The sequence below is a fragment of the Serinus canaria genome (assembly GCF_022539315.1).
Source record: "Serinus canaria isolate serCan28SL12 chromosome 7 unlocalized genomic scaffold, serCan2020 HiC_scaffold_29, whole genome shotgun sequence".
NCBI lineage: Eukaryota > Metazoa > Chordata > Aves > Passeriformes > Fringillidae > Serinus > Serinus canaria.
Genome location: NW_026108147.1, coordinates 2,572,894 through 2,598,910, shown reverse-complemented (window position 1 = coordinate 2,598,910; position 26,017 = coordinate 2,572,894). Strand labels below are relative to the sequence as shown.

At 45.8% G+C, this 26,017-nt stretch overlaps 2 protein-coding genes across 4 annotated transcripts in view; one reads left to right on the top strand and one right to left on the bottom strand.

The window, feature by feature from the left end:
• Window positions 1-22,571, bottom strand: part of UBE2F (ubiquitin conjugating enzyme E2 F (putative)) — a 337,630-nt gene extending 315,059 nt beyond the window's left edge. For both annotated transcript variants that reach the window (XM_050987611.1, XM_050987610.1), the window contains exon 1: window positions 22,564-22,571. The gene's annotated coding sequence lies outside the window, so the exon portion shown is untranslated. The remainder of the gene's footprint in view (window positions 1-22,563) is intronic.
• Window positions 17,058-26,017, top strand: part of ABCA12 (ATP binding cassette subfamily A member 12) — a 78,844-nt gene continuing 69,884 nt past the window's right edge. Inside the window, exons 1-2 of one of the 2 annotated variants that reach the window (XM_050987603.1) lie at window positions 17,058-17,492; window positions 21,295-21,388. In XM_050987603.1, coding sequence (XP_050843560.1) covers window positions 17,424-17,492; window positions 21,295-21,388 — 163 coding nt within the window. In that variant the 5' untranslated portion in view covers window positions 17,058-17,423. The remainder of the gene's footprint in view (window positions 17,493-21,294; window positions 21,389-26,017) is intronic. The other variant, XM_030231500.2, reaches the window with a different exon arrangement.

Below are 26,017 nucleotides of genomic sequence, written 5' to 3'. Positions count from 1 at the left end.
GAAGGAGCAGTGTGATTTTACATAACAACCCAGCCCCAGTCATCTCTGGTTCACAAGCCCCTCGACACACTTATCTAGAGAAAGAGAGACTCCAGGCAGGGAGGAAACAGTGATTTCCCTGAGTGGCAGACAAGCCCATGTTGGCTGTGAAGGGTTTAGGCACAAACCCCATCACTCCATGGGACTCATCTTTCTGTGTGACATCCAGGAGCTGGTTCACAGGCAGGAAATGCTGCGAGCCTGTGTTCAGTTCCAGCACTCTGGGGGACCATGGGAACACTGTCAGGCTCACAGGAGACTGACAGCAAACACAGGCAGAGCTGCCATTTTCCTGAAATGCCTGAAAAAGCAGCACCTTGCCAAAAGTGGCACAAGCTCTCTGGGAAAGACAGCCATAGGTGGTTATTTATCTGTTACATTAGAGCTGACTGAGATCCAGACCCTGGAGAGCCGGGATCCAGGATAAAAACAGGGCTTGCCGCAAGACCCTGTGAGCTGAATAGAAATCATGGCTAAACAGGAGGATGGGAAGAGAGACAGAGCTGTGGGAAGAGGCATGGCCAGCATCACACAGCAGGCAGTGCCACAGCCAGCGAGGCTTGGAGCAGTCTCTAGCTGGCAGATGGGTTTAGTTGCAGCAAATCATCCATTTTCAGATTTTGCTGATTTTACACAGTCTAATTTTAATAACAGAAGAATGAGACATTTTTTCATAAATCACTTCTTCCTTTCCTTTGTTTTTCCTCCCAAGTAACAGCACTAGGTAACTGGATTTTGGCCTTAGAAACATGGATAACATTTTAATGAAGAATTGTGGGGACAAAAAATTGAAAATAAATGTTGTCTCTTCTCTGTGTTCAAAACCCAGTGGCTTTGGATTCTCCAGGAATTTCTTGTGCTTTCTGAAAATGCTGTTATCTTGTATCCCTTGCATTCACAATCAGTTGTGGTTCCTTCTTTCTGTTCTGACTTTCCTTGCTCAGAGTCTTGAGTCGCAACAGGACAAGTTCTGGCTTTTCAAAATCATCTTCCTGATGCTTTATGGCTAGAAAAAGAAGGGTTTTTTTCCCCCCAGAAAACATTGTTAAATCAAGCCTTTTCATTTTTCACCTCAATCAAAGCCAAGTTTCTCAGCTTTTCATTAAAAACCAAGCATTTGAAGTTGTTCAGGAGGCCCTAAAATGAACATTTCCAGGTTCTAAAATAAACACTGTCATTTTCCAGATACTGCTTTTCAAGGAAGCAGAATTTAATCATGTAGCTTCTGTTCCATTAACTAAGTTCCATTAATATTTTGAGCTGGCTTAGTACAGCTGTTTGGGAATTGGAAAATGCAAGGTTATGATAAGGCAGTGCAAATTCAGTGAGGGGTGTTGGTGTTTCCCTGCATGAAACAGTGTGGGGGGAAAGCCTGTTCACAGCTGAAATCTCCTGGTGCAAAGCCCTGAGCAGGACTGAGTTCCATCAATCCTGGGCACAGAGCACCCATGTTCACGTGGCAAATCCATCTGGAAGCAGCAGGGAGCCTTCAGGATGGGGAAGACAAACACCACCCCTCATTAGGCAGAGCTGAGGCAGGTACTAATTAACCTGGAGCTGCAGTGATGCTGCTCCTGCCTCGTGCCCTGATGATTCCCAACTCTCTTGGGCAAGGGCAGGATCAGCATTGGCTCTGCTTGTGGTGCAGCTTCCCTCCACCTTTTCCTCCACCTGTCTCCATGCATTTCAGGCATGGAAACTGTGTCCCTGTGCCCATCTGTGCTCGGTGGCTCTGGAGCCACTGGAGCTTTAATTGAGTGGAGCTGTTTTCCTGAGCTAAATTAGCAGACACATGGGGGTGACAATTTGGGCCCCGTATGAGTTTGGTGGTAAAAACTGAGCCTGGGACTCAGGCCAAGACAGCAGGGCCAGAGGGAATTTAATGGCTCTTCCTGCAAAACATAGCTACAGACTTTCAATTGACTTTCTTCAATTTGTCTAACTAATGTCTTCTCCAGCCCTGCTTTTTAATTCATGATACTATCATCAATCACAAAATTATGACCTCATCTCATTCTCTGTTAAGACTTGGGTAACAAATAAGGACAGGGTCACACTTCAGTTTGTGTTGCTGTGTTTTATTGCCTAGATGAAAAGAAGTAAACATGCTGGGGACAGAATTCCCAAAACATAAAATTCTGCTGACAATTTGCAACATTTAGCTACTTCTGGAGAGCTGGAAAGCAGGACTTTTGGGTTGGTTGGTTTTTTACACTGTTTTCCACATAAATACACACCTTGTCAGACCTGGGAACAGACTCCTTTTAACTCATCTCAGGAGCATACATCAGCATCATAACAAACACATAGGGAGAAGAACTATTTCTCCAGGCAAGAGGCAGCTTAATCCAGTGGGTCAGATAAAAATCCTTCAAATAAAAAATGAGAAGTTCTTTTATAGATTAACCACTGCAAGGGACTGAAATCCCAGTGTTAGGCAGCCTCAAATTCCACTGATGCCATAAGCCATGGCAAGGAGCACACTGAGAGTAGGAATTAAGAACATGATTGAATCATGTGAAAGGGTTTATACTCCTGAATTAATGTTAGAGATTTGGGTCTAAAGTTATGGTTAATTATTCACAGCCTGTATTTTTGTTCAGCTTTGACATTTCCCTGCCAAAACCTCCCTTTGCTGACCCACTGTTCACAATTTTATTTGGTTATCAGCATCATCACTTCTGGAAAGAGGGTGGCTCTATTCTTCAAGACATTTTAGGCTAAAGAGATCCTCTTCTAAGCATCTTGGGAAGACCCTGAATGCTGAATTCCATGGCATTCCTTGGATTCCCAAGAAGGGATAAACCCCAAGGCTGTGGGAAGTCTGGTGTTTGAAGTCTGATCTGTGGCTCTGTTGCAGACACTTGAAGCAGACTCTACCCTTGCACAACAGAAGTAAACCATGAAGGTTGAAAACTAGAAGAGAAACATTTAGAATGTATGGAGTGTTTTTAAAAACCCATCCATTTTCAAGCCACTTTCACAGTTTCCTGAGCCTAACTTGAAAGTTATGAGTGTTTGGGGTGGGCAATACCCCACAAACAATATCCACTTCCAACACATGTACATTCACAAGCTTCTCACTGTTTCTCCTACAGATAATGCCATGCAAAACTATTCATACTGGTTTGATGGCATAATGCTCAGCCAGTTTGAGCTGTGCCACACCATTGCAGCAGTTTTGCTGCTCATCTCTTGTATTCACACTTGGTAGCTGAAATACTGCAGCCCTCTGAACCTGCTTTCCTGTTTCCCCCTGATTTTCACTTAAGCTCAGATTAGCACTTAGTCATCTTTAAAATCCTTGCCTTTCCCTGTGTTCTCTTCTCTACAGCATGACCAAAATTTATTAGCACAGGGTTTTTATGAGCTTCTGCCCTCACTAAAAAAGGGCCAACTTGTCTTGGGAAGTTTCCCCCATCAGTTTTGACATCTCCTGCAGCTTGCCATTCCTTAGCATTAATTTCTACCGCTTCCCCCGATTTCCCTGGAAGAAATTCTGATTAGGCAATAAGTGCTGGGCTATCCATCATCTCCTGCCAGTCACAAGTCCAGGGTTCTTCTCAGCCTGGAAGGCACCGATCATTCTTAATCAAGCTAGGAGTGCCACAGGTAACAGAGCTAAAGACCTGATTTCTGTGGCCATCCCCTGGGATCCTGTGTGAGCACGCAGTAAGGCAGAGCCATTGTGAGAGCCCTGTAACACAGCCCTGCAGCACAGCTGATTAAACCCCTGCAGAGCTCTGAGGGCTTCACAAAAGTCCTGTCAGTCAGCCTGTATTTGATTTCAGGTCTGATTTTCATTTGTTTACAGTATCGCCCATTATGTGTAGAGTGTTTGCTAAACACTGAAGAATAATGGTCCTGTCCCAGGTAGCTGACAGCAGAAGGGCTGACAAAGGGAAGGAAAGCAGTAAAATAGGTAATTTATGTATGAGTCATGCTTCCCAGCCAGCTGTGCTGATAAAAAATGGCCACTTTTATGGGAAGGCTGGAAAAGAGCAACGAAATTACCTTTCTGAAAGAAAACCAACCCAAACCAAACAAAATATTTGGACCAGCAGTTTGATTAAAGATGACTTATTGCCAACAGCACAGGGAAGGGAGTCCTGGGGAGGCATTTGGGTTTCTCAGGGAAAGATGTTTCTGGCACAGGCACCTGCACCTAAAACAATAGGGAGGCAGCAGCAGGAGGTCCTGCCTAGGGCACAGAAAAACCTGATAAGGAAGAAGGAAAACAGAGGATATGAAGTGTCAGAGATGAGAATTGATAAGCAGGGGTGGAGTTAGGAGCTGGGAGCAGTCACTGAGGCAGGGGAGAAAATCCTTGGAGGTACTTTTCCAGCAAATTGCTGAGCAGTCCTGTATCCACCTAGAGCTCTGGGGAAGATTTATGTTGTCATGCAGGCACGTGACTGGGGGCCTGACTTTGCTTCACTTAGAGGCAATGACAGACTCCTATTGATTCATGGGAACCATAGAAATCAAAGGAAACTTGCTGTGGCAACTGGCTAATTCAATAAAAGCATTGATTTTTCCAGCTGGATAATTAGAGAGTGTGAATGCAGTGTAGCTGATTTCTGTCTCTGAATTAATGTAACAAATGATTATTGATTCATGTGAGAGGAAACTGTACCCCGAAGGAAAGGACCTCCCATAGTAAACATCCCCCAGCCTATATGTGCTGGTCTTTAATGTGCCAGAGATAGAGCTGGTTATGATTCTGTGTCTCTCTTGGTTAGCACACTTAGGAGTGAGTTGACTGTCACCTCACAGAGCAGCCAAGGTAAAGGCAGACACACAGGGCCAGGGAGAACCCTGGAAAGGTGATGCAGGAGACCATGGAGTTCAGAACAGGTAGTGGGAGCACCTCATAGCATCACTTCAGATGAATGGCTCTAGTTTTGCCCTGGCTTTGAGATAGAATCATGGAATGGTTTGAGTCCTTAAAGATCATCCAGTTTCACCCCCTGCCATGGGCAGGGACATCTTCCACTATCCCAGGTTGCTTCAAGCCCCATGCAACCTGGCCTTGGACAGGGATGGGCCAGCCACAGCTTCTCTGGGCAGCCTGTGTCAGGGCATCACCACCCTCACAGGGGAGAATTTCTTCCTAGCATCTGATCTAAATCTACACTCTGTCAGTGAGAAGCCATTCTTCCTTGTCTAGTCCTTGTAGATAATCTCTTCATTTTTGGTGTCAGTTCCTTCAGGCACTGAAAGGCTCCAATTAGGTCACCCCAAAGCCTTCTCCTCTCCAGGCTGAGCAATCCCAATTCTCCCAACCTTTCCCCACAGCAGAGGTTCTCCATCCCTCAGTCATGTTGGTGCTTCCTCTGGACTGGCTCAAACCTCTCCACATCCTTCCTGTGCTGGGTCCCCAGGGCTGGAGGCAGCTCTGCAGGTGGGCTCTCACCAGATTGGAGCACACAGCTCTCTCTTCCTCCACAGTGGGGAAGATACTTTGAGCACCCCCTTAAAGCCTTAAAAGAGGAACTTACATCACATGCAGTAGCTGTGAACACGCCCTGAGATTTTTGGGTCTGTTGGGTATTTGCAAATGTAGGTTACGGCTAATAGGTTATGGCTTAGGATATTGCTGCCCTGCCTCAGGAGTCAGTGTTCCAGGCAGTGTGAGCATTTCTTTCAGAGGAAACTGGTGTGCCACTTGTCCATTTGCAAATCCCTTTTGCTGTTGAGATGAGCTCTAATGGTGTTGAAGCATCTTGAGCTCACTGCACCATGGAAACCCCCCAGGCTGGGCTGAGGAGTCCCAGCTGCTGACCAAGCCTCCCCCAGGGGTGACCCTGGTTGCAGCAGGGCACACACCCCGGTGTGCCCAGCCCCTGAGTTCAGGCTGGCTGCTGGCTGTGTGGGAGGTGCCACGGGTGTGCTGCAGTGCTGGCACAGGGGCTGTTCCCCGCCGGGTGTCACCCGGGGCAGGACAGGCAGTGACGTTTTAACAGCTGCCCTTGTTTGCGTCAGTGCCTGTGAGTCAGGGCCCTGACCTGGGGGATGTTTCACCTTGGTCCCTTGGCTTTGACGTGGTGTGGCCATCCCAGCACCCCTGACCTGGCAGAGACACCACCTCCTCTCATCTCCCCCCTGCTTCTGCTCTGGGTGCTTTTTTTGTTCCGTTTCTAATGTCCTGTACCTGCAATAGAGATGTTCTGAGAGGACCCTACAGACACAGTGCACCTCCTGCCCTTCATCACAGCAGCAGCAGCAGTGAGGATGTGTGATAAGAGTTGTGGAGCATTAATGGAGCAGGATGCTCAGTGCTGGAGGGGGAGGAGGGATATTTCTATCAATGCTAAGCTGCTTTACAGCACAGCCTGCTAGAAAGTGGTGGTTAGAAAAACGTGTCTATTAAAAGGTCAGGTGTGGTCCTGAGTTCTGGGCTGACACTTGCACAAGCTGGAAAATGATACATAATGAACACCTTATTAGATTAATTTTGTCTATTTGGGGTCACCGTGAACAGCCCATTAGAAAATAGCAGGTTTCTCTGAGGCTGCCAAGTGCTGGTTGTTGTTATTTCTGCAGATAAGACTGAATCTGTAACTTGTTTGAGAGCAGAATATGCAATATTTGGTGGCAGATTTGGAGCATTAACTGGATAGCTCAACCACTCAACCATGTGTGCTTCTCTTCACTGGCCATGGGAGTGTAACTCTTAGAATCAGATTTCCCATGTGCAACAATCACAAGGACAGCCACAATTAAAGCTTCACTACCCCAAAGCACACAAAAATTGTGGTGGCCTCTCTGATCACCATGTCTTTGTAGAGTCTCTGGTTTTCAGCTTTTCAGTTTTGAGAGCTGAAAATTATCTTTTGCTTCAAATAAGGGAATATTCTCACTTATATCCCAGATGCCAGCACCAGAAACACCAGGGAGAAAAATGAAATACCTGAGAGCATAAAACTGCAAATGTACTTTCAGAATACAGCACAGGATTCGCTCCCAGTAAACTGTCAGAGCTCCTGCTGGTAGTGGAGAGTGCTTGCTGAAAAACAATGTGAAAGGTGCCAGACTTATTTAAAAATTCACAGACACATTTTCATACTCAGAACTTCTCTCCCAGTGTAGTAAGAGAGCTCCACTCCTGGAATGGCTGCTAGCTGTCCATGGAAGCTTTTTGTTTCCTAACAAAAGGCACAGAGGCAACAGTGGCACAGGCAAGAGAGCTTTGATGCAGAATGTTTAAAAGCCTGAATTCTGTTTCCTCTCCAAAGACAGGCCCTCCAGAAACCTTCCTTAACCTCTTCCAGGTATGAAATAGTCTAGGATGGGCTTTGGTGCTCTTCTTCATAGGATTCTTCCATGTCCTCCCTACAGGCATCTTGCCAAACAGCCCAGGAAAGTATTGCTAGCACTGCTTTCTTCTGTGGATGGATTTTGATTATTAATAACTTGGTCAGGATGAATGGAACTAGTTCACATCTTGTCAAAGCAGCAAAAGCAGGATGCTGCTTTTATGAGACTTGCCACTGCCCCTTCCTCCTCCAGATCATCCCTTTCATGTGCCTGAGCAGCACTGAGGTGACTGCCTGCTTCATTAAGAGCTGCTGCAGCACAGGAACCCGCTCAGGAAGTGGTTTACAAACAGCAAAGAGAAAACTCAGAGGCAGAACGAAAAAGAGGGGAAGAAAGAGATGATTGCAGTTTTAAGTTGAATTTCCATGACCTTCCAAGCAGGCATTCCAGTATGAGTACATTAAATTCATGTATTTCTCAACAGCAAGGGCTGTTTAGCAATAAAGACCTTTGCCATTGAAAGAGGCTCAAAACAAATCTTTGCAGCCAGCAATAAAACAGAAGGAGTGCCATGCTGAACATCACTGGGTCGCATAGCTTGTTAAGGCAAGAGGCTGGAGGCTTATTTGTGCAATCCCTGCAAGAAATGCTGTCCTGTGACACACTCACTGTCAGAGATAACTGCTTTGGAGATTAAAAAAGAAAAAAATTCAATGTAGCCCTTCCAATGCAGTGCTGTAGCCACACTAAAGGAAAATGTGCACACCCACAGAGACACAGAACATGAGAGCTTTTTGAAACTTGAACCAAACTGCATTTGGAATTGGGTTTAGAGCTGTTGATTGTTGCCTGTGGAAAAAAAATAACTGCAAGAGATGCTTGTGGTGCATCCTCTGAACAACCTGATCCAGGGGAAGTGGTGAAGTGATCCCCACCCTTGGCAGGGACTTAAACTGAGATCATCTTTAAGATCCCTTCAAACCCCGGCCATTCTATGATTCTGTGATTCTAGAAATAAAGAAATAAAAAGTCTCAAAGCCAATGCATAATACAGGGTCTTTTCTGGAAGGTCCAAGCATATAGTCCAGGAAAAAGGTAGTGTGGGATTTTCACATATTCTCCTGTAAAAAAGGAGATGTTTGACTCCCCAGCTTTCCTGAGGTCTGAATAATGAAATAGTTCTAAGCAGTGTTTATAGGAAGCTTTGCATTGCACCTGCAGTGTGCCAGGAGCCTTCCTGCCCTCCAGGAGAGGCCTCTGGCTCCCACTGGCTGGTACCCCAGTCCTGCAGGGATTTTTTCCACAGGCTTTTCTTCTTCTTTGTGGGGAGCTGTTCCACTTTTCAATTGTCTGTGGAGATAAGCAAGTGTATAAATGACTGTAGAAGTGGGTTATTTAAACTTGGGGTTATGTAAGGGCTATACATTTTAAGATGGTTTCTTCCAGGGATTTTGCAGGCAGATTTGAGTTTGCTCTGCTCATACTCCAAGGAAAACTGAGGAAATGTGGAAATGTGTCCATGGTTAGCTGACACACCATTCCAGCTCAGCTCATAATGAACTCCAAGCATTGCAGGCACAGCTCTTTAAGCTGTGACTTTAAGGATAAAAGCAAATATAGAAATTCTTCAAGACTCGAGGCAAGGTGATGCTGAAACTCCCTGTGCTCTCACACCACAGTGTGTAGCTATGTGTGTGTGTATGGGAGTTACTCCATGTTCTTACATGCAGGAGAGTTTTTTTCCAAAATTTCTCTCTCTTCCCAAACCCACTGTTTAACCAATGCTTGATGAGGATGTTTTAAATCATGGTTTTCATTAACTTTCCCATGGAATTTAAGAAAATTTCACTGTCACAAAATATCCAGTTGTATCCAAGTGGCATTAACATATGGGACTGGGGGAGATTCCATAAATACCAGTGGTGTAGGAACCCAGTGTTTTACACTGGTGGGGCCCCAAGGCTCCTGCCTGTCTCCAAGTGATGAGCTCCTGGACAGCCTTTGTGCCCAAAGCAATCTGAAAATAGTCCTGCAGCACAGAATTGCTTGCAGGGTTTTGTCCCATTGCTAGCCCACCCTTGTTCCACATTAATCTGTGTCTAATTTGCTTCATGTAAATGCAGGAGATAAATTGTTGATTCTACAATAGCTGGATTAGTCAAATGAAGACCATGTCTGGGTATCATGGAGTCCCCAGTTTTCTGTTCATGGCCTGAGAGAAAAAATATTTCCAAAAGGAGACAATCATCTGTTGTTGGCTGATTTCTGCTGTTACAGGTTGTGTTATTTGTGCAGGTCTCTTCACCCAAGTCAAACAGCCTGGACTGGTGAGGAGCTTCATGCCTTGCTGTGTCATCTGCCTGATGTGGATATTACATCCCCATTTATCCTCTGGTTTAGCTTCTAGGAAGAAGTTCTATCCCAGATAAATACACAATCCCATTTGCCAATCCCATCAGTAGTCCTTAATGTTGTCTTTCAGTTGTCAGGATGGCAAAACTGAGCCTTTCTCACCCTCTTCTAGTGAGATACAGGTATACATCTGTCACAGTCTGTCTTGGAATTAGTTTTGGAAAGGCAGGCATCAGCTAGTCCCTTCCCAGGGGTTTACATGGATTAGTGTCTACAGAGGGCACCCTCTTCCCTGGCATTTTTTCCTCAAGCAGACATCTGATGCTGCTTCTGTTTTCTTGGAGGCAATGAATGTTGCTTCCAGTGCATCATCAAGTGTCTCATTATTAAATAATTAAAAAATGTTTTTTTAGAAGCATTTTGACTGTAAAGAGCCCCAATTACTGCTGTTACTATGACCTTCTGGCAATGCAGAGGAAGACACTGGTGAATCTTCCTTTGATCTTTGTTGAAACAAGCTGGAGAAAATGGGCAGACCTTTGGACTCTAAATAATGATGATATCCATAAATAATAAAGCTCTTTGGGGCCCTTTGAAAACAGACTGTAACTTCTTCACCCACAGGCATAGTGTGTGTCCTGTGCTCTCTTATCCCTGGTCCTGCTGCTTACATTTCTGACTGTGGTAGTTGTAATGGCATCCAAAAGGACACTCATCCTTTGGCATGGGTTTGAGGGGTGTTTTATAAGGGGTTTTTATAAAGTAAAAGTTTTTCTGGACAGAAATTTCTGGGGGGCGAGGAAAAGAAATCAAAAGGTTGCAAACAACGTCACTTTTTGGAGATTTTCAGACATCCAGGTTGGCAGTGAGGGGAATTCTGACCAGAAGCTGCAAAACCCAAGAAGATATTTGGGATATCTTGGACTCCAGACCAAGGAGTCCAGAATACAGTGACCAAAGAACCTTGCTGATAGTCAGAGGGTTCTGCCAGGCCTGCCAGATAGGCAGAGGTCCTGGAGCTGTGGCTGTACACAACTTGCCTTTCAGCTTTACAGTGCACATGGAGTGGGACCAGCACAAACAGGACCTGTCTGACCTGCTGAGGAGGTCCTGCATGGTGCATCACTCTGTGCCCACCAAGCATGGCTTGGTTTGGGTGTGATTGACCATCTGTGGCTATCCAGAAGCTGCTGGACTGGCTGTGCAAATCCATCCAGCAGTACTGGAGTTTAATTTCTCCTGTTTCTCTGTTCCATGCCCAGGATAACTTCCATGTAACAGCAAAGTCCCAATATCAACTCAAGGTTTCATTTCTGTTTGAAATGTGAAACTACAGCATGAGTCAACTCTCTGAAGTGTAAATCTAGAGTGGGGTCTGTCTGCCTGGGCATCCAGGGATGTGCATCTCCCAGGACACCTCCCAAGGTAAGGACTCATCATGGAAGCCCCAGTGAGGGCGTGCTGGTGGCAGGGAGAGGGGAACTGCAAGCTCAGGGTGTGCAGGTGAGGCCCAGGTGGGTGGCAGCACATCCTCCAGCCCCTCCCAAGGAGCTGCCTCTCCCAGCACGTGTCCCACCCCTGCTCCCCAGCTCTCCAGGGATCAGCCTGTGTGCCCTGTGCTCAGGCACACATGGGCTTTGACATGCAGGCCATAAGCTCAGGGCATGCCTTATAATGAACCCTTCTCTGTGCATTGCACTTCCTGAAGGACCAGGCTGATTCCTCCCAGGAAGGGTGCCTGGTGCTACAGTCATTAGGGAAAGGAGGGTGAGCACTCTCTCCCAGGCTGATTGCAGAGCCACCTTCCTTGCCCATCTCCACCCTGGGAGTCAGAGAATCAAACCCTCTTTTGAGACACCTGCCTTTCATCAATGACCTAAGAGATCTTTAACCTTTCCTTTGCTAGGAGTGAAGGAGCTCTCAGAAACATTCTGTAGGTAAGCAGCCCTCCTGTGCTCCTCCATCACTGTGGTGCTTGTGAGGGATTATTACAACACCTATTTTTCTCTGCAGCAAGCAAGTTCCCAGCTCCAGGAGGCTGACAGGCCTTGTGTAACTTGTCATTACTCATCAGCACTCCCTATGCTCGTTTAGATCCCAGGGTGTGGTTTTAATGAGCTGATTTTGTAATAACACCAGGTGACTTGGTGATGGATAGTCACCCTAGAAACCTATTAAGCAGGAGTGTGGTGGCTCCATGTCCTTAGACCATGCTCTCAGATTGCTGTTTGCTTCTAGACATTGAGCTTGTGGGGATGCCTGTCTGCCCTTCCCCACAGCTTCCAAGGCTGTTGGTGGATAAATCCCACAGAAATGATCTGTAGGTTCTTCACTGAGATGTGCAATCTTCACTGAAATGTGCAAACAGGTAGTAGAGAAAGAATATGGTAAGTGCCTGGGCTGGAAGTCCTGTGTTGCTTTAGAGAGTCCATGTGGGAAGGAACATGTGTGAGTGCACTCCAGCTATGGGGGAACAAATATTGCTCACACCTCAGTTGCTAAATCTGAGCAAGCTTTTAAGAAGGTGTTTTATTATCACATAATATAATAAAAATTATGTTTTTTCCTGGTTTTTTGTGTGATGAGGTATATTGGGTTAAACCATTGCATTATGGAATGTAGAAAAAAGCCTTTACTAAATCCACATGACTGAGGATTTAACTTCCTTTGATGTGCAAATATAGTTAATTTTTAATTTGATACTATTTTAATCTTTCATTGCAGATAGAACAGCCCACCCATGATACAGCTGTTGTCCCAAGCACATCCTCTCTCTGTGTTTCCTTATCCTTACAGTCTGTTCCTAGGCCTCTGAACTTGGAAGCTGTTTTGCTGGAGTTTTTTTGGGCAGCTTTGCTGACACTTTGGCTTGGAAAGCACAAGTTGTGCCCAGCCTTGGAAATACCAATTGTTCTTTGCAAAGTCAAATCTATTTTTCACAGTGACCTTGCTTTGACCTTGTTATCAGCCATGCCATGAATAGTGTGATCCCTAATTAGTCCATCTGTCAGCTGGCCAGGCTCACGTGATGGGACAGGAGCATTGCTGGCAGATTGGAAACCAGCTGAAAACACAAAGAATGATAAATGAGAAATGTCAGGATTTGGACACTGGCAGCCATCTCTTGTTGGCATCAGATCTGGGTTTAACATTGCTAAAGAACTGAAGGAAGGGTTAAAGGACATCCTAATGAAACTCTCCTATCACCCACTTGCACCAGCCTTGAGATTTAGTGGGTTTTTTAGACTGGGAGTGGGGCCCTGCCCTCAAGAATAAGACTTTTTAGAAAGAGTTTTAATGAATCAGGCCCAACCCATAACTGTGTGAGCACAACAAACCCCAAGTCAGTGGCTTCACTGCATACTCTGAAGAGCTGTACATTGCTGAGCAGGAGCAGGGTGGCTCCACTGGTGACCTTCTGCTGTACCAGGGAGAGACTAAGCTGGGGTTGTTGGTGCCTGCCAGGATCTCCCAGCAGCTGCTGCCTTTCACTGCTCATTTTGTACCCACAAGTCTTTGCTGACTAACTTCTAATCCTGATCCAGTGTGGATGGGATCACAGGAGATGGCAACCACTGGAAAAGGGGGAGTGTGGAGCCTGCAAGCAGCCCTGTGGCAAGGTAGGTGTGTGTGTGGGAGCCTCACAAATCCAGCCCTCAGTGCTGGGTGTGGTGGGAAATGATTCATGCACCTGTAGGTTTGCTAGGACCAGATGTGGCTAAAGGTGACCTTGGGAGCAAAGGAGTAGGGTGATAGACTGGCTGGGAACAGGGCACCATGGCCTTAAAACCAAAAGTTGCATTTCTCTGCCTTTTCCTCAATCCAGCAGAGCATTGCTCACATAAGAGGAAACATCCCAATAATGAGCTCTTCTGCAAAACCTGTCCCATATGTTTCAGCTTGTCATGCCTCTAATTCATTTGCAGGAAGCTTGAACTTAAGCTAAAATAAAATTTATTTTCGTGCTTATCTGCTCTGCTCTCAGAGTATCTCCAAGCTCTGCTTGGTCTGGGGGCTTGTTCCTGGAAACAAGGCTGCCTTGCAGGAATAAGGAGTTAACATCCAAGAACTTTGAGCCAAAAATCAGCTGCACAGTTCTCCTTGACCTCTTTGGAGCAGGCCCTGTGGGCGATAATCCTTGTATTGATGACAGTGACAGACCCCTTGAGGGAAAACTGCTTCCAGGAGGGGCTGCTTTGCAAATATATTTTTATGGTGGGGGGGAAATCACTAATAAATAGTGGAAATGGCAGTGGCAGTTTGGTGGCAGAGTGGTGCTGTGCTGGTGCCATATCACCTGCAGTTTCATAAGGACTAAAAACACTGCTGCCCATTTAATTTTTTTGAAATGTTCTGAATGTTTTTTAAAAATGCTGAGTGAGCATTTCTCAAAACCATGTCTTGTGCCTGAATTTAGGCACCCAGGAAATGTGTTGGAATTTGCATTTCCAGACTCCTGCCATGCCATTGGAAGGAACTAGGAACAATTCCCAGAGAGTTTGTGCAGCCTCTCCTGGGGAATGCCATGGGCTGCTCAACAAAAGCCTTTTTTTACCATTTCTCAAGTGGTGTTTCAGTTTGTCTTACACCACTGCAGCATCATCCAGAGCTGTGCACTGTGTTGCCTAATCCTGGCAAATCCTCAGGCAACTGCTGCTCCACCTGTGAGGGAGGCAGGGCTTTAAATTGGTTATAGACTTTTAAATGCTACCTTCCTTGGTGCTGCAAGGGCATGTGATGCTAGAATCATGGAATTGAGGTTGGAAAAGACTTCAAAATCCAAGCATCTATGCAGCTACCACCATCTTCACCTCAGAACCACATCCCAGGGATAGAGACTGGCACTGACTTCAAGGGGGTAAATATTCTACCCTGTCAGGTTTGATCCCCTGGTATTTCTCAGCCAAGCCATGAGCAGACAGCTGCATTTTGTGGTGCTGCTGTGTGGACCTGTCATTTTGGCCAAGAAAACAGTGATATATGAATGATAAATGTGGCCATTTCTTCTCATCCCCCTGCTGTGTTAGGGCTGGAGAGAGCCCCCAGCAGCCCCTGACTGACCCTGTGCAGCAGCTCCTCCACAGCACTTTGCTCTGTTCATGGATCCCTGCCTTGCTGCTGCCTGTGGCACTCACAGCCAGCCCTGGACCAGTAAGGACATGTCCTGCAAGAATGTTTCCAACATCTGGTAGATCATCCACTCAAGGGCTTGATTCTGTCTTGCATCACTTGTCTCACTTTTCATTTCTCATAGAGGTAACAGGGCACACTTGGGAAGCACAAATGTAATCATTGCTACTGAAATAAAAACTCCTCCCTTTGAAAGAGCATCCAAGGAAAGGTCTGTTGGTGAGTTCTGGCTCTCTGGGGTGATTCTTCCTGCCCTGGAAGCTGCAGCCCCTGCAGGGTGATGGGAGCTGCAGTACAGGGGATGAATCATGGCTCTAATCATTTGCATTGGATAAAAATCAGTGTTCAGAGCTCCCCTGAGAGCTTCCTCAGCTCCACAGGCACAGAAACAGATGCTGCTTTTCTTCTCAGTGATCTGAACCACCCCTCAGTGGGTTTGCCCTTCAGCCAAGAAGAGCCCTAGTTGTTCAACCAGAGGAATAAACCAACTGAGGATGGATTAGGAGAGGGAAGAATTTGGCCTTTCCCTCCTTTCCCCCTCTGGCTATTTGCACACATTGGCACAGTGGGACATGTTCCTGCTCTGGTCACTTTGTTCACAGCCTCCTGTGCCATCTGCAGGAATTATTAAATACAAGAATTAAAAAGCAGAAGAGTGTAATGGTTTAATAAAGTTCTCATCCTGTCTTCTGGAATGGGAATGCTGTGGTGTTTGGGGAGTTGAATGCAGGTGCTCTGAGAGCCAACTGACATTGAGTTATTCTGATTTTACAGTGATGATCTTGAACAAATTATCCTTTGGGTACTTCCCAAGGGGAATGTTTGTTGACTCAGTTCACAAAGGAAGTAAGGATGTGCATTTGCTTGGGAAAATTATTATCCAAATCATAGTGCTCTTTTGAAACAGTTGTTTGACTGAATACCAAAAAGAAGCAATCAGACTCTTGCCTTAGAAGACCTTGGCAAGGCAGTGAATGGTGAAATTATAGATTTCTTCTCTCTTACCCCCTCAGAGCAGAATTATCTATATTTGGATTTCTTTTTTCAGCCCCAGAGAGGAAGTGAATGAAGTTTGCAAATCCTGTTTGGACCAAATGCAGTGAATCCAGCTGTGCTTCCTATGTGGAGCTGAACTGAAACAGGGTCCCAAGGAGCAGTGATTGTTCTCAACTCCCAGACCCAAATGAGACCCCTTTTCCTCCTAAGGATATTTAGTAGAGAAATAAAAGGGAATGTAGAGCTGGAAGGTTAGACATTTAGGTTTCTTCCCATTGTTATTAAAACTATATCAGGGAAGCCTTTTAGGTTAATTTTAGCTCCAGCTTCACTCCCACCGTTGGAATGTCCAATCTATTTAGGCTGAAGGTATGTGGGGCAGGGACTGTTCTGGATCTGTTGCCATTCCCACCTTTGCAGTGCTTCCTCACCAATCCAGAGAAGCTGTTTTCCTTCACCAAGTACCACATCTCTCTCTTCCTCTCAGTGATTTCAGCAGCCCTTGGATCAACACTCCTCTACTGCCACCTCCACTCTGGTCCCTGGTTGGAGTTTGGCAAGGACTCCTTCAAGACGGTTTTCATTTCTGAGGCCTGAAGTTAGTTTGTGGCTGAAAGAAATGCCCTGTACAGGAATGCTTTTGGATGTCTTTTGTGGAATATGCTGAGAACAGTGCTGTCTTCCATTGCTTACCAAGTGCTTCAAGGATGGTCTCAGTGTTAGCAGACACCCAAGGGGGACCAGAGCTCTTTCAGCTGACCAGAGCCATCAGACAAATCCATATTTCAGATTTATGCTGCTCCTGTTGTGCAATGAGTAGTGTCCTGTGCTGTCATTGCTTCCCTCTGTACCTGCCTCTTCTCTTTCCTCTCATCTTTGGCTGTTCTTTTTAGGTACTACTACCTTGGGAAATTCAGTGATTAGTAGAATAATGAGTATTTAAGCCACACTAATGCTCTGAAATCTTGTGAAATCTGCCCCATTCTCAAGGGACTCGGTGTGTTTCATGGAAACCCGGCAGTGAGAACCCCAGGACTTGATTTCCTGGAGGAAAAGGAAGATGCAGGAAGCCAAGCAGTTGGATCAGGCCCTGAGATGCATGCTGTGGCTGTGGATGCTCTTTTCCCAGTCATTCCCTGTGAACTTGGGGAAGTCAGACTGGCCTGGCAAGTGGCCTAACTCTGCTGCTGATGACACCTCTCCAGCAGAAGCGGTGTGTGGGCAGACAGGGAGTTTCATCATGGGGAGGAGGAGGCGGCATGCATCACCTTTTGTTTAAGCAGAAGCATCTTTTTGGAATGCTATCCATTTTATCGGTGAGGGTTGGACAGGGAGCATCCAGGAGAGGCTGGATATTGTAATTAACACAAGTGGAGGCAGGCTGCTGCATCTGCCCGCCCGCCCAGAGAGGAAGAACCTGTTGAATTTGCTAGGAGCTATTGCTGTGAGGACAAGAGCCACAGTTCCTGGGAGTACAGCAGCCACAAGTGGATGGAGTAGCTGCTTCAGAGCTATGCTGTGGGGAAGAGGCAGAGGCCTGGATTTTGGACACTGGATGCCCTTTTGGGTTAGAGCCTCCACTTTTGCCTCCTAAGCACGAGGAGGAGGAACACGCAGCCCCTCACTCTCAGTTGGGTGAGCCAAGGATGGCTGCACTCTCCCAGCACCTCAGGATCCTGCTCTGGAAGAACTGGCTGAGTGTCAAGAGGCAGCTGGTGAGTGTGGGAACAGAGGAGTGCAGGAGGGGGAACCTGGAAACACCAGGTGCTGAGGAGCGAGGGGGGCACTGCAGAGAGGCAGGTTGGGCTGTTAGGGTAGGAGGGTGGTGGTAGAAGCAGAAGGAAGGAAGGGAATGGCACAGAAGTGAAGATGGATCTTGTGTGAAGTCAGGAGTCCAGACTGAGTACCATGGATGCCTCTTTTGTTCCCTCAAGACAATGTCTGTGCAAACAAAACCATGCACAGGCTTGTGGGCAGACCTGAGTTAGGGCTGCAGTTCTGAAGCTGCTGCCATCTGAGCAGACCCTGTACCTGCTGCACAGCCTGTGAGGAAACCCTGGAATCTGGGGGTGATGGGACTGCCCTCATACAGAGCATCCATCCTTTACTATTTGTAAAGGATGAATAACAAAAAAGTAGCTCTGAGAGATGCAGGTAGGACAGGTTTCCAGTGCAGTCCAGTGTCCTGCAAATCAAACAGCCCAATGATCTTTCTGTCTGAAAGATAAACCACTGCCAGCAATATCCAGAGAGGGATCTGAGCTGCAGCAGCTTCAGGGAGCAAATGTTCCTTTGGGAAGCATTGCATGGCCAGGCAGAGTTGTTGTGTCCCAGCCCAGTTTTGGTCCAGCTGTGTGTGGTATCTTCAGCAGAAGCACGGGCAGTTCAGGGGACTGCACCATAACCTGTGCTCCAGGAACCCAGATGTGGTGGGGTTTAAACTTGCCCTGGTGGAATGGAAACCTTGGCAGGCACAGGAAGTGCTGGCCAAAGAGAAGTGTCCGTGGAGGGTGTGAAGTGAAAGGCCTTGTATGACTGTGTGCTTCTGCAAGGTCTGTTCCAGCTTACCCTGCCCTATCTCCTGGTTGTGGAGCCTGATTCAGAGAGGTGCTGAGTGCCTCTGACTCCTGTGGATATTCTGTGTGCCTCTTCACTGCTGCAAAATACACTTTTCCCGAGATGCAGAAGAATCCCCATAAATTACCTCTAATTTCTCAAGAGAAATTGTAACAGCCTCGTTACAAGCAGAAGGCTTGGGTCCCTTTTAGCTCTTGTGTACCCTGAGTAAATGCCACCTTAGCCCTACCTGTGCTTCTGACCACAGTCTGACTTGCTGTAATTCTGGTTTCCTGTGGAGTGGAAATATCAACTCTGTAGAACTGAAATGTCAATTAAAATAAAAATCTGGCCACTGCTGACTATTTTATGGCTGGCATGCTTTGCAACCCTCCTTAATTTTTCTGTCTTGCTCCAAATTAGGGAGCTTGCTCAGGCTGAGGAGGGTGTGAGGAGGTAAACTCAGATCTTTTTGGGAGCAAAGTTGGGCCTGAGTGCCAAAGGGAACTGGAGATATTGGTGCCTCTTGTGTCTGGCACGTCATTATTTAAACAGAGGCAGAAGGGGAGATAAATGTGCACTCAACCAGAGATCCAAAGTACGATCTGAGAGATTAAATCAACTTTTAGCAGTGAAATAATCCAGCAACTAAGAGATTATGCAACCTACATCACAGTTCTTAATGTCCCAAGAGCCAGATTGAGGTTGGTTGTGGTTCCATTGGAGTCAACACGTTCCACCTGCAAACAGTTTGGCCAGGGTGGTTGACTTGTTTTTGTTTATTAGAAATGCCTGGGACAGTGGGAATGCTGTGATGTTGCAACTGATGTGCCCAGCTACTATTAAATCCAATTAAATCACAGGACAGAGATAGTGAGAGAAGACATGTCTGGAAAGTGGGGAGTGTAAGCTCAAAATGAGGAGGGACAATGATTTTCCTGAGTAGGAGCAATCAGTATTCATTTATTGTCCCAGGAATGTGACAGATGTCCAGCCCTTCCTTTAGGCAGCTTCTGACTAATATCAGTTTCTGTGCTGCTACCCCATAATTTTACTTTAGCCTGTGTGATGCTAAACAAGGAGAACACATTAATGATACCATTTGCATGAGAATTAATCACAGTTAAACTGCATGTTTGGGGACTGATTATAGGGAAAGCATCTGATATAAAAAATTACTAAAATATGTCAGTGCCAGTGATGGATCTTGTTACAGGTTGGCATTGTATACATAAAAAGCAGGAAGGGTACTGTCTGTCTAAGCTAAAATGTGGCTGAATGCTAAAATTATAGGAGCACCTCTGAAGGGGTGTGTGGGGAGGTGCCTTGTTTTTGATGTCTGTCACTTACCTATTTTGGGGCATGAATTTGCTGCTACTTTCAAGCCTGAGTCACCTCATCAGGGATGATAGGGATGGGGTTGCTGTAGAACAACCATCTTTAAGCTGAATTGCTCTCCAGGATTTGTTTGTCTGTCTGTTTGGCTTTATGTTCCAGTGAGTGTTACAGGAAATGAAAACACGGTTATGGGCTTGGAATTACTGTGGAAAAACAGCTTTAGGTAATATGTACTGATCTTAAAAAAAAAAATAGCAATACAACAATGAAAAATGGGATTATTTTGAAGAAAGACATCTTTGCAGTTCCAAAAATGGGCATGAAGATAGAACAGCAATTTTGTAGCACAGAGGAGTTTCAGTTTAACTACTGATGGATGGAAAACTCTTAATCTAGTAAGCATGGGAACCAGCTCTCCACTAGTGCAAAAGCAAGGGATTGGTTGAATAATTACAAATTCCTAGCTCACAAAATTCCAAGGTTTGTATTTTAAGATTTTGGGCATCCTCCCTTGATTGGTTTACTATACTAGATGATTAATTCTAGTATAGTAAATGATCAATTCACTATACTAGATGATTAATTCTAGTGTTTTCTTAATTCTTGTCCATTGAAAGGGTCAACCCTCATGTCAGAGGCAAGAGTTCTATACATGATCATGTGTTTTCCAACACATAAGGGCAATATTACATTATTTCTCTTCCACCTTAAGTTAGATATATGGAAGAAATTCTTCCCTGTGAGGGTGGTGAGGCCCTGGCAGAGGTTGCCCAGAGAAGTTGTGGCTGCCCCATCCCTGGCAGTGTCCAGTGCCAGGTTGGATGGGTTTGGGGCACCCTGGGATAGTGGAAGGTGTCCCTGCCCATGGCAGGGGGTGGGACTGTATCAGCTTTAAGGTCCCTTGAACCAAAACCATTCTGGGAATCATCTCAGCTGATGTGTATGGACTGCTACAGTCTGGAGATGGAAAGGTGCCAGGGGTTTGGGCTGCTGGGGTCAGAAGTTCTTCTAAGGGATTTTTTTCTTGATGATGGGTGTTCAGATGTGTGTTCTGTAGGCTGGTTGCACAGCTCTATAAACCCATTCCTCTGCCATGCTTGAGCTCCACATCTTGTGAATGACCACTGTGAAAATCCTTCCTTCCAGCTCTACCACAAAGATCCACTGGTTGTGAAAAACAGCTAAATTTTTTTGGGGAAACTGCTGTAGGCTTGTCAAACACTTTCATTCTGGGGTGTAGGTCAATTGAGGTCCTATTTACCCATCATTTCACTGAAAGTGAAACCAAGCTTTCACTCTGCTTTATCTTCTGCTTGGTGCTTCCCAGCGTGCCTTTACTGTGACATAGCAGTGTCTCAAAGCTGGGTAAACACAGTCCCCCATAATTACCAGCCAAACTGAAACCTTGTGCTGCTCTCAGCCTCTTATTTGCTCTTAAAATCTTCGGTAGTGTTTCTTCCTGAATAGATAATGCCTGGATTTTAATTGTATGCATGCCAAGACAGGTGTGATTTACAATGCACCTCATAACTCACTTAGGGCACTGCTTGTACATTCCAGACAGGCTCTGGGTGACATCAATGGCACAAACGTAACCAATATATTTTCATTGCTGTTTTATAGGTATGGTCGTTTGTTTTAATTTCCTGGCCTGTGGTTGTTTTCATAATCTTGGCCATTATCCGTCTCAAATTCCCTCCAGAGCCACAGCAAAACTGTAAGTAACTGGTTTGTTTTTATGTCTGTGGGGTTTAGTTCTCATTTCAGTGACTGATGTGTTCATTTGATGTGTTTTGTTACTTTTACAAATTTGGCTCCGTGTAGTTTCCAGTGGAGATTTCCTGGGATGCATCATGCTGTAAATAAAATGTGTGTGCTCCTCTGAGGTTGTTTTTGCTCATGGGTTTTTTTTTTTCCAAATTAGCTTTATAATTAGAAAACAACCTTAAAGAACTGTCTCATCAAGATTTATTTGGATACTGCAATATAAATTTCCAGAATAAACTGAGGGAGAAGAGGGCAGCTGGGGGAGAGCTTGCTCAGAAAAATGAGTGAGGGCAGAAGCTGATTATGCAGGTGAGGTGGCAAACATGAGGTGGGTCAACATGAAAGGTTTTACCTCGTGCATGCCACAGGCAAAATGTGCACATTAAAGTATCTTGTTGCTAAGGCTCAGTTGCAGAGTGATAACTTGCTTGGCTCCTGGGACCTGATGGTGAATGTGAGCCCCTTGTAATAAAACCAGCAGCTCCTTGGGTGGGTCAGGAGGTGTTGGGGGTCAAATGGGTGAGAGTTTGCACAAGCTGGTTCTGTTTGCAAGCCTTGCTCCTTGGGTCAGGAAGTGTCCATAGAGCAGGGATGCACTTGGGTCTGCTCTAAAGCACTTCTGCTGAGCAGTGAGTCCTTATCACCATCAGAAGCATGGCCCAGCCCTGAGCACATTTGTTCATAAAGTAGAATAAAGCAGAGCAAGGAGTTTCTCCAGTTGGGAGCTTTTTTATCTTTCACAGTGTTAGTTTTGGGTTGAATCAAATGATAAAGCCATGGAATGGTTTGGCTTGGAAGGGACCTTAAAGATTTTCAGCCCCTGACAGCACAGACATGCTGTCTTTTTTTTAAGACAGCACAGGTCATCACCATGGATGACCCAGGTGGGGCTGTCCTGGGCCTGCAGGAGCAAAGCCCTGCCATGGGCAAGGTTGGGGGTTTGTGTTTGGGGCAGGGAGACTGGTGCAGGAGGAGAGGAGACAGTGCCTGGCAGCAGAGGAGACAAGCAGTTGGCTCCCAATGTTTGTAGCTGTCCCATGTGTGAGATGTGCTTGGGAGGGATCTGCCTCTGAACCCTGGGAATGTTCACCCTGCTGAGTGACAGGTGGGATTCCCTGGTTAGCAACTCCTCCTTCCTCTGTGAGCTGGGGGGCAGGAGCACACTGTGACAAGTCTCAGACATGCAGTTAGGATAGTCCTTGTTGCAGAGAGTCCTTGTTACAGCCTAATCCCACTGAAGCATTGTGTACCTCCTTCCACAGGCAGGGACATAGGCAAGTCCTTCCTGAAAGTATCACAGGAATTCTTTAATGGGAAAGGACATTCTTGAAGTGTTGGGATCATTTTTGAACCCCAAGCCCATCTGCTGTCAGCAAAAGACCTCTTTAGTCATGTCATATATTCCAAGTTCTCCCAAATTCCCTTGAACAAGTTGGAGCAGGCAAGACAGGACACGTTGTGCTTTGTGAAAACCCTGGATTTTGCCAAGTGTGGAAATGGCAGACCTCCCACGCTGCCCCACCAGTTGTACTTCCTGTCCTCAATAAATCAGATAAGTTGGATCTCAAGGGAGCCATCTGGATAGGGAAATATTTATTCTTTTATTTGACATGGTTATTAGTTTGAACCTATATTGATTTACAGCGTTTTTACTCTGGATGATCACATCTCTGCCTTAATGAATGAACAGGAATAATCTTAGGAACTGCAAGTAGCACCAGCAGTTGTGCTTTGCAGGAAAGGGGAAAGTTGGGCAGTGTCTTTGGATGAGTTCCCTTTCCTTCTGCAGATTAATTTTATTTCAGTACAAGTCTCAGTAAGTGTGTGAGTAGGCGTCTGTCTCTCTTAGAAGTGGCTGATAGGAACTCTCTATTGCAAGAGAGGTTTTTTGCTGGAAAATAATGGTTTTGGTGTATTCTTGTGATCCAGATGTTCAGAGACCATCTAACAATCCTGAGGGATGCTAATCAGAGCATCAAACAGCCACTTTCTGCTGCTATTACTGTTAAATAAGAACAGTTGCTTGACAATTACTCTTTTTTTTCTTTTTGACAACTGGAAAAAATGTATCAAACTTTTTGCTTGAAAAGCAAAAGATAAATCACTTGGGAACTTTCCTTTTTGATAGAAAAGCAGGCGGGGGTGGACACATCTAGGAAAACTATTACAGGAGGGGATTTTATTCATTTTATTCATAAAATTCACCTTATGCTGAGTTCCAGTGCCTGCCTTAAGACAGAATTGTTAAGTAGTGACAAGAAATTGTTTCCAGTTCTGCTGTCAAGAGATTATTGCAGGAAGACAAAAGTCAGGAGGCACAGAATCAATGGCACAGAGATGGAATAAGCTACTCAGATGCTGAGGTTTGGAGCCTTAGAGATAACCCCACAGAAAATCCCACTTTGTAAGCTTGTCTTGTGTATTCAGGGCCACAGAAATATCATGAAATCTATTAATTTTTTTTTTCAATTAAAACAGCTGAAATTTGAGTCAGTAATTTCTTCTGAAGGGCAGCTAATACACATTGAATAGATGGAGGATTATGTAGAGAAATGACCTGGCAAATATCAGTGAAGGGTGAACAAATGGCAAGGGTTTCCTGCAGGAGCAAGTTGCTTGTGCTGAATTATATTGTGTAGCACTTAATGCAAAGGGAGCTTGTGCCAGGCTGAGCTTCAGAGGGAAATGACATGCCAAATAAATGTCACCACTCAAGAGCTGCTCATAGGAGAACTAAGAACTGAGGAAAACAAGGAGCTGAGGTCTGATAAATAATTTTCTTCACAACTACAGCATCTTGTACCTAGGAGGTAAAAAAACCCTATCTCTCTTCTTTATTCAGGGATTCTGTTTGATGATCTGTATCCAGGTCAGCAGAGATTGTTGTCAGGAGAAGTGAAAAAGAGATTTCACTGTCTGCATACCCAGTTTCTGTGATGATCCCAGAGTCTTACAAACAAAATCCCCATCCAACTTACTATTCACATTGCAGTTGTGACTTCTGACCCTTTCATTCCAGCCTTTGTCTTTGCTAGGAGACATTGGGATGTGTGTGTTTGGAATAGAAAGCTCTGAACTGGAAGCTTGCAGGTGAAAGCCACTGGGTTTGATGGTATCACCCAGACTTGTGTGCCTGTATCACCTGTTTTCTAGAGCAGGGACACAAGTCCCTTTCCATCCTACAGGTTTTAGCAAGGTATGGGAATTGTGTGAGATACAATCTGTCCCTCAGGGCTCAGCCCACTCAGTCTGCAGAGGAGCCCAATTACGCTCCTTGCTTTAACGAGCTGTCACACCCTGTCACACCCTCCCCGCCCGATTTCTTCCTTTCCTGCTGGCCTCCTCTCCCCTGCTGCCAGTAGTTGAACCTCATCAGTATTCCCGGTAGGAGCTCTCTTGGGTGTGGTTACAGAACCCTGCTCAGAGCCCTGAGCTGTGGGGAGGATGTGGGACAAACCTCACCCCTGTTAGACCCCGGGTCTGCTCCTGTGGCACTCCCAGGGACAGCTGGGCTGTCAAACCCTTGTCTCATTCACAGACAGTTCTTCATGGAATGTAGCTGTGCTCTTGGGTCTGCTCTTAAATCCCAAATTCTGCCAGGGAATTTGTTGGCAGAAGTTTTCCCAGTGAAGCACTTTCTACCCTTCAGCTCTGCCCAGAATTTCCCCCCAGATTTCCCCAGCATTACGGAGATGCCTGCAAGGATGCATTGCATTCATTCAGAGATGTTTGTCAGACTCAGCAGCAGAGTCCTCCATGAGGCTGCTCTTTGCAGCCAATATTTTGGGGGAATAGCATCAGAATTGGTTGTCTGGTCAGTACCAGCACAGGTGTTGGGGTCTAGCTCAGAGCCAGAGCTGGGTGGCACAGCACTGTGAGGAACAGACTCTGCTCTCATTCTTGGCTCCAGTGCTCCGGGGAGAAGGAAGGCCCAGGATAGGCTCTGCCTCTGAGCTGCATCCCCTTCATTCTTACTCTGATGGGTAGCTAGGATTTGAACAGGTCCAGAACTGGCTGGAAAAATCAGTACAGGCCCCTGAGCAGAGCTCTCTGATGCCTTAGAAGGTATCTCACCTGGAGGTGAGAAAACCCTGAAAATATGCTGTACTTTATAGGAATTTGCCTCTTAGTTGGAGGCACCTGTATTCATCTCTTTTCCCAATAATGTGGAAAAATTAATAGGTTCCCATGCTAATTACAGGGAGTTGGGATGATGGCTCAGCTGCACAGGCCACTCCATTCATTTGGATAAGTCATGGATATTTATGCAAGTCATAATCCACCCCCAGGGTTCAGCCCATTCTGCACACAGACAAGCTCACAGCAGATTTCAGGGCTCTCCTTCACCACTTGCCTGTGGTGGAGCAGCCCACTCCTTGTGTTCCTTTACACTGCTTCATTCTCCTCCCCTTCTTTTCTGTCAGTCTTTCCCCCCTCTCTCCACACCAGATATTTTTTATCTGATAGAGTCTGCAGTGATTAGGAAAATACCTCACCAAGGCTTTGGTGTGAAATGTTCTGTTTCATTCTGTTGGGCTAGGGAGCAGACTGCCCTAACCCTCTGTTTCATTAAACCAGA